Source organism: Charadrius vociferus, unplaced genomic scaffold, assembly GCF_000708025.1.
Source record: "Charadrius vociferus isolate BGI_N301 unplaced genomic scaffold, ASM70802v2 scaffold147, whole genome shotgun sequence".
Taxonomy (NCBI): Eukaryota; Metazoa; Chordata; class Aves; order Charadriiformes; family Charadriidae; genus Charadrius; species Charadrius vociferus.
Genome location: NW_009649570.1, coordinates 5,520,505 through 5,531,144, shown reverse-complemented (window position 1 = coordinate 5,531,144; position 10,640 = coordinate 5,520,505). Strand labels below are relative to the sequence as shown.

Here is a 10,640-nt window from a genome sequence, read left to right as displayed (position 1 = left end):
AGGCTGGGGGTGGTGAGCGGGGCCCGGCCGGGGCGGGCCGGGGGAGAAGATTGCCGGTGCAGACAGGCCGCGGGTTCGGGGTTTGTGTGTTTCCTGAGAGGTATCGGGACCAATTAAAGTGAGTGCGGGTTTAGGAGCAAGGAGCTTCTCCAGGCAAATCTCGTCGGAGCTGCTGAAAAGCTCAGGCAGCTGGTCGCTCTGTGAGGTCATTTCCTTTGACAATGGTTAAAAAATAAAGTGCAGTTACTGGGTTTGTTTCCTTTTTCCTCTGAGATCCCAAGTCAAAGCAAAAGTGTCTTTCTGTCGATTTTTTTGTGCGCACTGGGTCAAACCTGTTGGTGGTTGTCAGCATCAGGGAGCCTTAATGTAGGTGGAAAGAGCCTCTTTCATGAGAACATAAGCACAATTATAGCTCTCAGTTTACACCTTAATTGTTGGAATTTTGTCTGTTTTCTGCTAAACTCTGGCTAGCGTGACTAAAACTATTCCTTAGCCTGGCTAGATTACTCAATGGCCGCAGTACAAAGCTAAATGTTAAAATTCCCTTTGCCTCTCTATATCTATTCTTACGCTGCTAGGAAAGAGGATATAGTAAATAGAGAAACAATCCTACGATTTACACCATTTTGTTTCTACATTCAGCATTCTGATTCACTTTGTTCATTTGTGAACACATCAGTTGTGACATTGTGTAGTGGGTCCTGGTATTCAACTGACTTGTTTGCGTGTACTTTGTTTGAAAAACTAATTCTGATTTTTTTTTTTTCCCCACTGGATGCTACGATCATTTCACCACTGATTTTTTTTTTTTTTTTTTGTTCCTTAGAGAAAGCCAGTAGTGCTGAAAGGAATGGAACTGGGCACTTGCACAACCAAATGGACAATAGATTACTTGAGCCAAGCTGAAGGATCTAAAGAAGTAAAGATTCATGTTTCTGCAGTGCCACAGATGGATTTCCTCAGTAAGAACTTTGTGTATAGGTACTTCATTCCAAGGCCTCTTGTATTTTAAAGGCATTTGCTTGTAACGTTCAGACATACAGTGTCTGTTTGAAGCTGAGGGTGACAATATGAAGATACTTTGTGAAAACTTTAAATTCCATACTAAAGTGCTGCCCTTGATTTCCCCCTTTTGTTTTCATTCCATAAATATCTCAACATCCTGAATAAATACTGCAGGGTGAAAGGAGGAGCCAAACAGGGCCTTAAAAGTGATGGCATGAAAAAGTATTTTGACAGAGCACTCTTGTAGGAAATTTGAGCCTGGCATTTGCTGGCATTAGTTTAAAAAAAAAAAAAAGAAACCCAAAACAAACCAAAAAAACCTTTATACTAGATGATATGCTATTTTGTTCTAATTGTATGGTGCGTTTTCAATGTTACTGAATAGTGCTAGTTTCTGACTCACCATGCATCTGAACCTCTTTGAATGTGGCATGTGGCAGGTATGATATTCCACTCTAGGAGGATGTTACTAATTAAAACGAAGCTCCTTTCAAAGTTATCATGTGCAGTTCTCAGAATCTTCAAACTACTGGATACCACAGGTTTCACCAGCTCTTTAATCTTGATGTGGGTCACATGAACGCTTGATCTCCTCTGAAGTTCCTCTCATGTAGCTGCCAAAACATTTCTTCAGAGTTCATCTAATCTCAGTCATTGTGTTGCCCTTCAAGGGCAAATGCCTTTATTTCAGTCGTCATTTGCTTTCCCTAAGTGGGAACAAGATGTGTTCAGTCTGTTAAACTTATAGGAAGGCTGAAGCATATGCTGTAAGTGTAAACAAGCTACAAGTCTCTATGAGTGGAGCCTGTTGTTCCGGGGAAAAAACACCTTATAATCATGCTGTACTCTGCTCACTGCATAATGAACTTTTCAATCTTTGAAATTAGGTTGTACTTGTATGACTTTGCTTTATGTCCATATTTCCTTTTCCCGGCTCTATTTTGTTTCTTATTATAATACCTTTTACTGTGAGTTCACATACAGTTGATCTGTCATGCTAGTTTTGACAGGTTTATAGACAGCCACATGGAGGTGCTCTGATGACGCTTCATTGTAGCAGGTGATAGGAGTTTCACCTACTCACTTAAAATTCAGGAAACTTTGAGCCTTTCCACAGCAAGACACTCATTGTAATGTGAAGGGACAATAAGTAGAAGTGGAAGAATAGAAACACTGAGGACTTAACATGCAGTTCCATGATTTTAAACTGATGCATGTGAGTAGTGCTGCAGTCCTGTTCTAAGCTGCATGCTTCTGCCCCTGTCTTTGTGTTGGTTCTGGAGCACATTCAGCCACATTGTGATGTACTGCAGAAATCTGATTGCTTTTCTGCTGCTTTAGCTTTGCTAGCAGGTTCACCATGAGGTCAGATGAGTGCCACTGCTGGCGTAAGGGAGGAGATGCGATGATTAGGGTAGACAGCAAGGGCAGAGCTGTGGCAGCACCAGTATGCATCAGTTTAAGCTGTCATGGAGCTGTGCTCTCACTTTTCTTCAGTAGATAAGCATGATATAACAGTTCAGCTGAAGTCAGAGGGTTGGGTTTTGTTTGTTTATTTGTTTTTCCATTGACTTCAGCGGTTGTTCTATTTGATTATTACAAACAAGCCTAAAATGTCTAGAGAAGAGATCTAAGTGCTGTCAGATGCAGGTCACATTCTGGTAGAAGATATAACAGGATCGTGAAAAATTTTCCTTGAGGATAGTTTTGTCTTAACTCTGGGTGCTTCGTGGCTGCTCTGAAATCTGATGTTTATATGCAATATGTTTGTTATCCAGTGACAATGTGAGATGGTGAGTTGAATGAAGATAACATTGAATTCATAACATAACATTCATAACAATGAATGCATGTTGTATTGCTTGTGCTTGGTTTGCTATTCAGGTATCAACTGATGCCAAAATCTGTAATCCTTATGAAAAGCTCCCATTATTTAAATAAATGTGCAACACTTTCATTGATTTCAGAGGGACAGGCTCTAATGCCCAGTGATTCTTTCTGAATCTTCTGAAATTATGTTTAATAAATTCAAGGAAAGCTGTAAAGAAACACTTGAAAATACCAAGATTCCTGTGTTTTGCTCAGCTGAGGTAGCACATATTTAAAAAAATTCAGGTAACTGAAATAACTTTTATAGATCTACAAATGAAGATAGGTATCTCTGTTCATGCACAAATTCATAGCAGAAAATGCATAGATATAAACATATGTATGTCACCAGCAGTATTTTTCTTGATGCTGAGCTTTTCTGCAAATTTATAAAAATGTACAGTAAACAAACCTAAAAATGACACACTGTTAGAGAAATAGTCTAAGCAAGTACTGTCCGGCATTGGCTGCGGTCTGAGTCAAATTAGACTGTGAAGAAATATCTTGCACTGTGACTTAAACCATTCAGGACTCTTAAGCTCAAGGAGGGATCTTATCGAAGTGTAGAAATGGCTGATGGAGGGAGTAAAGAAGATGGAGCCAGATTCTTCTCAGTGGTTCATGGTGACAAGATGAGAGACAATGGGCACAACTTGAAATACAGGAAATTCTGTTAAACTATTTAAAAAACCAAATCCCTCTTTTTACAGCGAGAGTGGTCAAACAATGGAACAGGTAGCCCAGAGAGGTTATAGAGTCTCTATCCTTGGAGGTGGACACTGTCCTGGGCAATCTGCTGCAGTTCACCCTGCTCTTTGCAAGGGGATTGGACTGGAGGATCTTCCAGCCTTAGCAACTACATGATTCTGTTTGGATCTACACTGAGGCTATTTACAAAGCAGAGAGGCTTGTAAGTGTAGGATTTCTATCTTGATAGAACTCTTCAAACATCCACTGCAAACCCAGATTAGTCATCATGTTTAAAAAAAAAAAAAGGCAGCATATTACATCTTCAGTTATACTAGATATGGTAAGAGAGCTCATGATTTTAAAGCTGGCATTTAGACCATGTGTTGTTACATTGATTCATTGTATAAATTTAAATATTTATATTTCAGAACGCTGCCTTTTGATGTATTTGTACGAAGAGCAGCTGAAGTCAAACACAAGGAGTACTTTCTTTCTGAGGTAATTTCCTTAGTGAGGCAGTTACTTGTATTGGTTATTTTTCCAGTGTGTGGAGGGGAAAACAATGGTTTGTAATTTGAAGTCTCACTTCACTAAAGCACTTGGTCTTAGATTTAACTGGTTTGTGTGGCTTGGAGCCATGGGAAAAAATGTGGGGAGAAGATAATTTTTCTTGGAAATTGCTTTCTATGTGTACAGTGTGGTACAGTGGTCCCGTTTCTGTTAACAAAAACTGCTTACATGACAAAAAAATCCAGCATAAAAATGAGAAATCAAACCTTTTCAGATCACTGTGATTAGGAAGCAGTTTTGAACGCAGACATGCTTTTCACCTTTTATGCTACGTAGAATGCTCTAAGTTTTGAAGCCAATTGAAATAGCTTCCTGTATCAGTGTTCTGAAGAACTTAAATTATAATCTGTATTTGCTTTGAATCTGTTCAGTAACAGCAATGCTGAAACAGTTGACAAGTCTCCCCCTACTTCACTCTTCTACTCTCTGTTAATTAACATATTTTTCCTGTTTCTTGCCATGAACAGCAGGGAGCAGTAGAGTAAAGGCAGTAAAACAAAGTAGCTGAATTTCTATGTGCCATTCATTTGTACCATGTTTTAATGAAGCCCTGTATCAGATTAATGAGAAAACTCAGGCTCTTTGTTTAAGTGTGGTTGTAATTCATATTAAAAAAAAAAAAACCACCAAAACAGCTCTCTTTTTTGTATTCTCTTCAGGATGAAAAGTACTATTTACGATCAGTGGGTGAAGACGCTAGGAAGGTGAGTTACTTGAGATTACAGTTCTGATATTGTAAAGCAGCAGTTTAGGAATATTTTTTAAAGCCTGTTGTTGTCCGCCGGCTGTGTAGTACAGGCATACAACTTGTTTATGGTCACTTGGCCTCTGAATCTGACCGGATTTAGGTCAGAATATTTAAACCTAAGCATCTAAATAGTTGCTGTTATACGAGAGCTTGGATGATCACTGAAGAGTACATTCCTCATCTCCCATTCTTTAGCTTGTGTTGTAAACTAACATAAAATGATTTCTGATGTTCTCTTGCTTCTTCAGGGTGATTTCTTGCAGCCATGGTTCGAAGCAGCTCCCTGTCTGTTCTTACTAGTATCGTTGACCAAGGCAACATTGAAAGGGTGACCGCCAAAAAGCATTGCTATTTTCAGCCATTCGCCAATGCTGAAGTTCTGGCCCCATGTTTCATATGACGGGAAATGATAGTGAAGTGCTCCCTTATTTGAGTGTGCATTTATGGTTCTTTAAGAGTTACGTCCTTTTTATTTCAGGATATTGCAGATATAAGAAAGCAGTTTCCTATTTTGGCAGAAGATGTTCAGATTCCAGAGTATTTTGAGAAGGAACAGTTTTTCTCTAGTGTCTTCCGCATCAGCTCAGCTGGATTACAGTTATGGACACATTATGATGTAGGTAATACATGTGTTTAGCATAAAATGTTGCAGATGGCATTATGGAGTTGAGGTGCAAATCTCTGACAAAGATCTGTTAATGACAAACCTCCCATATTTTGAAATAGTGAATCGCGTTCAGTGGTACAGGGAGTTTTAAATAGATGTATTGTGTGGGCATAATATCTTACTGGGTTTATGTCTAATTCCGTACTTGTAAGATTAAATTATGTTTGATTTTGTTCCTTTTTTTTTCTACTGTTTTACATTTCAGTTAAAAATCTGAAACACAGTAACTTTCAACCTTTTCATCTTCAAGATTACCTCCCTTTTTTTTATTCTAGTCGCCAGACTGTTTAGTAATTGTACAATAATTTGGGTGATCTGTTGCTGCGATGTGGTGATTCCAAATAAGATTGTCTTCTAACGTTGTGCAGTGTAATTCTGAATAAATTTATTTACAAGAAAAATATTTTTTCCATTATAATTAGGAAAAAGAATCATGTATCAATAGAAAGTCAGCAAAATGAGGTAGAGGTAACACTGAAAAAGAAAAGGAATCCCAAATATATTTCATATTATATTTTGCTGGTTTATAGGTCAAAGTATGGTACGTCTTTGTGTTTTAAGATGGAAAAACTTGATTCCTACTTAAGGAAAAACATAATGTTGTTGGAAAGCACTATTGTGTTTCCAAATATACTATTTGTCAAGAACGTGCAGCTAAGGGGATAAAGTATCACATTCTTGAGGCGTTTTTTAGATAAACTGTTTGTGGAAACTCTTTTAGTTGATTCTTAACATAGGACGGTTTTAATAATTCCCTCTTTTAAGCTGATGCTATTTTAGATTAATTGCAGGCTATGTATTCATTCTTAACTCTTGGCTGACGTGTCTCTTACTATGCTTATTCCAGGTAATGGATAACTTCCTAATCCAAGTAACAGGGAAAAAACGAGTTGTGTTGTATAGTCCTCGAGATGCACCATATTTATATTTATCAGGTATGCATGTCACATTTATCTAGTTCAGAATTTGGTGATTGTAGTTGCCTTTCCAGCTCACAAGTTTTGCACTGTAGAAGAAAATCACTAACAGACAGCTTGATATAAAAGAAGTCATTTGGTCCCATAATTCTGATGCTGTTTGCTTTAGTCAAGGCTAATCATTTTAGTGGGGCACGTTAGGAAATTTGCAAAGGAGCACACCAGCTTTGCCAGGTTCTGTTTTCAGCACCTAACTGTGGAGGAGTACAGTGCACTGTCTGGATTCAAACCGGAGTTTTAAATGTCAGGGAAGGTGTCTTTCAGTGTTAAAAGTTGCAGTTACAGGAGGAATATAGACAGCAGGAGAGTATGTCTCTTCAGTAAATAAGGAGTGCCATCAGGTTTGCCTAACTTTTAGCAGTGTCACAGAGCAATAAACCAGTATTAAATTTGACTCGAGAGCTGCCGTTTCCAGCAATGTGGTAATGCTTTGTTACCGTTGGAAGAGTAGGAACGTTTAGTCATGACTTTTGAAAACTTCCCTAGGTACTAAATCAGAGGTGCTGGATGTGGATAACCCAGACTTGGAGAAATATCCCCTTTTTGTGAAAGCCAAGCGCTATGAATGTTTTCTGGAAGCAGGAGATGTGTTATTTATTCCAGGTAAGTAACAAATAGTTCCTGACCATGTTGTGTTTTTAAACAGTTCCGTTGGCAATTTTTCATTCCTAGGGATGGTAAAAGGCTACTAAAGCATTTCTGTGTTATAAGGAGGAACATCTAAAGACATTAGCAAAACTTGTCTACTTCTCCCAACTGTACTAATTAGCCTAATAAAAGGCATTATTATACCTACCTACAAATCTTCCCTCAAGATTACACTGTATGCTTCTGAATTTTTATCTTAATGGATTAGTACTATAAAATCAACTCATGAAATCTGAAATTACTTCAGTGACGTGTGTTTTCTAAGGGCAGAATTTGAGTGAAGTACGATTTTAGTTCTTCTGTAGCTTTAGCACTGAAGAACTGTGAGGCACGTGATTTGAAGAGAATTACGGATGATAGAGTTATTGAACCGTCTGGAAATTTATAATTATCTTTGGGAATGGAAAGACAAGGCCTAATAATTTTTCTGCACAAGCAGAAAATATAAAGCTGCTTCCCGGGCTGAGATAACAATTCTGGTGATCAGAGAAAGGCATTTGAAGTACTCCTGTTGAACTGTTCCTACTTATTATTAACATTTTATTTTAAGTCATCGTGAGCTTGTGGCAGATACTTATTCTGTTGCTTTTCATATTATCTGGGCAATATAAACAGGCCCATAAAGAGGAAGGCAGTAGGTTTTTAGGAAGATTTAAAATAGATTCTTAGCCTTGAACTTGTTACTTAATTTTGAACTTGCCATTGTGTTTGTCTCTGACAGATTCTAGTTTGTCTTTGCCAGTAGGTGTGCTGGTCCAAACCTAAGACACACTCAGCACTCTTAAGAATGACTGGGGAGTATAGGGATTTTTGAGTCCAGAGAATGGTGCTAGCTTTATCAGCATTCTGGGACGCTAGTCACTGGAAAAGGAGATGTTCTTTGAGAAATGTATATGGTTATTACAGAGATGGTAGAAACAGCCCTTCTTCCTAACCTGAAAGAAACTTCTTGTTCATTTCTTGGTATAAGCTTTTCTGATGTCTTCAGCACATACAAGCAACTAAGCTGCAATAAGCACAGCATTCAGTCTTTTAGCTTAAAATTGAAATAGGTTAAATACACCATATTAAACTTATTTTTAAAATCTACTCAGAGGGCAAAAAGGTCTTTGCTTTCTTACGACAGCCATGATGATTTAATTGAAAAGCCTCATGACTTTACCGTGAAAAGACAAACAACTTGCGTGGGTGACCTGGCTGACACTGGTGCTTTACGTTAATGCTTGGACAATCTGTGCAAGGTTAGAGACTATATCTATGAAAATAGATATCTGCATTCAGGGTAGGGATGAGTGAAGTGAACAGAGAAGATGTCTTATTTTCATCCTACACATGCCTATCACTTGTATACCTTTGAGCGTCTCTTTATACTTCAGCAATTGTTACTTTTGTGTGAAGTTATGGATCAATGTGAACGTCTTGAAGAATTTCTTAAAATTGGTACAATGCAATATATTCAGGGATTAATATCTATAAATAAACAAAACATACAGTAGTTGAAGCTTTTGCTCAACTGTATTTAGTTTGGATGATTCTTACGCTTGTTATGAGTCACATGGAAGTTTCAGATAGTAATTTTCATTTCAGACACTCTTATTTTTACAGCTTTGTGGTTCCACAATGTAATTTCTGAGGAATTTGGAGTGGCACTGAATGTCTTTTGGAAGCATCTTCCTGCTGAGTCCTATGATAAGAGTGACACTTCTGGAAATAAAGATCCCACAGCAGCCTCTAGAGCTATACAGATCTTGGACAGGGCCTTGAAAACACTTGAAGAGCTACCTGAGGAATATAGGGATTTTTATGCGCGGAGAATGGTGTTACGCATCCAAGAAAAAGTATATAGGAATGATTATGGATAAAATAACACACTGTAATTCAGCAAGCTCCCGTGGAAGTAGAGAATCGTATGGTAATATGGAAACTGTCCATGTATACATGCATAGACTTTCTGTAAGACTAATAAAAACTATGTTGATAAACTTTGATGATGAGTGTTTATCTTGTAGATTTTTTTTTTTTTGTTTTTCTTCATGTGCAGTGAGTGCACAATCTACTCGATCTGGAGATGGTCTCTCTTCTACAACGAGGCATACATTTGCAGTGCCTGCACCTATAACTCTACTTTTTTTGAGGGTTCTACTTTAATTTTTCTGAACAAAAGTTTTGGTATCTGGGCTGGGCTGGACACGTGTATGCTTAGAAGTAACTGAATGTCTTCCTGAATGCCACCTCGTTTACTAAAGTTTAGCAAAACCATTGTGGTTTCTGAGGAGGTCCAGGAGAGCCATTGGTGGTGGTTGTAACGGTCATGGTTTCTTTCTGAGTGATAGCTTGGTAATAAGTGTGGGGATTTCTGCTCCCTTTTGTGGTGAAACTGAGAGTGGGCATGGAAAAAAAGCAAAAGCTAATCATGCAAGGTTAAGCTTAGAATTGTGCAGCAGTTTGACTGCAAAGTAAATTATTTACCCCTTCCTAGCTGAACAAGGTATTGTGCAGGAAACCTTGTTTGTCACTGCCCCAGTGCAGTTGGGCAGCAGCTGTTTCTGCAGCTGTAAAAGAAGCGCAATTAATGTGCCCGTAAATCCATCCAACTATAGTCCTAGAACCTGAAATGAAGTTCATTATTCTGGAGTAGATGTAGAATCTGTTGGGGGGGTTATTTGAGCTGCATTATGTTACCGTACGAAAGGGGGTTGCATCGCACCTTTTGGAATGGAGCCTGTTGTAGAGGGATTGTAGATGGTTACTTTTCAGCAGATTACAGTCCCTACAAAAGCCTTGTGAAATAAAGATAAGCATCTCGCAGAAAAGATAGGTTGTCATTGTCTCTTTGAAATCCCTCTGATGTTCTACTTGTGCTGTTTGGGGAATGCAGCATTTATCTGACATTTAGGTCAGTCTCTCAACTTCTAGCAGTGTTTTTTGAGAACTGTAACTTGTCAAAAGCTCTTAGGCTAAATGGATATGTAGTGTTAATAATGTGCTGGAAAAAACTTTCTCCAGAGGAGCAGGAGGCTTGCAACACTGTGCAGATTATTCTTTAAACCTGCTCTTGGCAGTTCAACACGGTGAAAATAGTCTGCTACCATGTGAATGGGCACTTGGCCATCTTAATGAATAGGCATGAATGGAACCAGCCAAGCGATTCTGATGGGCATCATTGTACATTCTGAGGGTAGAATTTAAATTTGGGATCACAAATAGGTCGCCGAAAATTTTTGTTTGAAAATGAACAAGGAGTGCTTGTGCATACTGCTGAGACAGAATCTCTGTGTCTGTTAGGCTGGGGAAGCCTCTTGGCTTTGTTGGACTGGTAATGTCGAGGGCCCCATCTGAATTGTTCTGCAGAGGTGTACAGAGCGTATTCTTTGTGTGTTAGGACTAAATGGAGAGGCTCGGAGAGCCTGCAGGGCTACACAAAGCTGTGTTCCAGCATTGTGCCTGCAGAGCTACTATCTCTGTT

At 38.6% G+C, this 10,640-nt stretch overlaps 2 protein-coding genes across 2 annotated transcripts in view; one reads left to right on the top strand and one right to left on the bottom strand.

The window, feature by feature from the left end:
* Positions 1–210, bottom strand: part of LOC104291035 (chromosome unknown open reading frame, human C2orf47) — an 8,091-nt gene extending 7,881 nt beyond the window's left edge. Inside the window, exon 1 of the mRNA XM_009890232.1 lies at positions 55–210. Coding sequence (XP_009888534.1) covers positions 55–210 — 156 coding nt within the window. The remainder of the gene's footprint in view (positions 1–54) is intronic.
* A 622-nt stretch (positions 211–832) lies between these two features.
* TYW5 (tRNA-yW synthesizing protein 5) lies at positions 833–9,160 on the top strand. The gene is made up of 7 exons (XM_009890167.1): positions 833–981; positions 3,993–4,062; positions 4,794–4,838; positions 5,361–5,498; positions 6,397–6,484; positions 7,013–7,129; positions 8,780–9,160. Exons 1-7 carry the CDS (start codon positions 851–853, stop codon positions 9,034–9,036), a joined length of 846 nt encoding a protein of 281 aa, XP_009888469.1. The 5' UTR covers positions 833–850; the 3' UTR covers positions 9,037–9,160.
* The last annotated feature ends 1,480 nt before the right edge of the window (positions 9,161–10,640 follow it).

Bases quoted from the DNA above. Each gene is read 5' to 3' on its own strand.
- TYW5 (XM_009890167.1), top strand. From the start codon at position 851: ATGGAACTGGGCACTTGCACAACCAAATGGACAATAGATTACTTGAGC. The intron at 4,063-4,793 runs GTAATTTCCTTA...TATTCTCTTCAG, and splicing joins AGGAGTACTTTCTTTCTGAG to GATGAAAAGTACTATTTACG. The intron at 5,499-6,396 runs GTAGGTAATACA...TGCTTATTCCAG, and splicing joins AGTTATGGACACATTATGAT to GTAATGGATAACTTCCTAAT.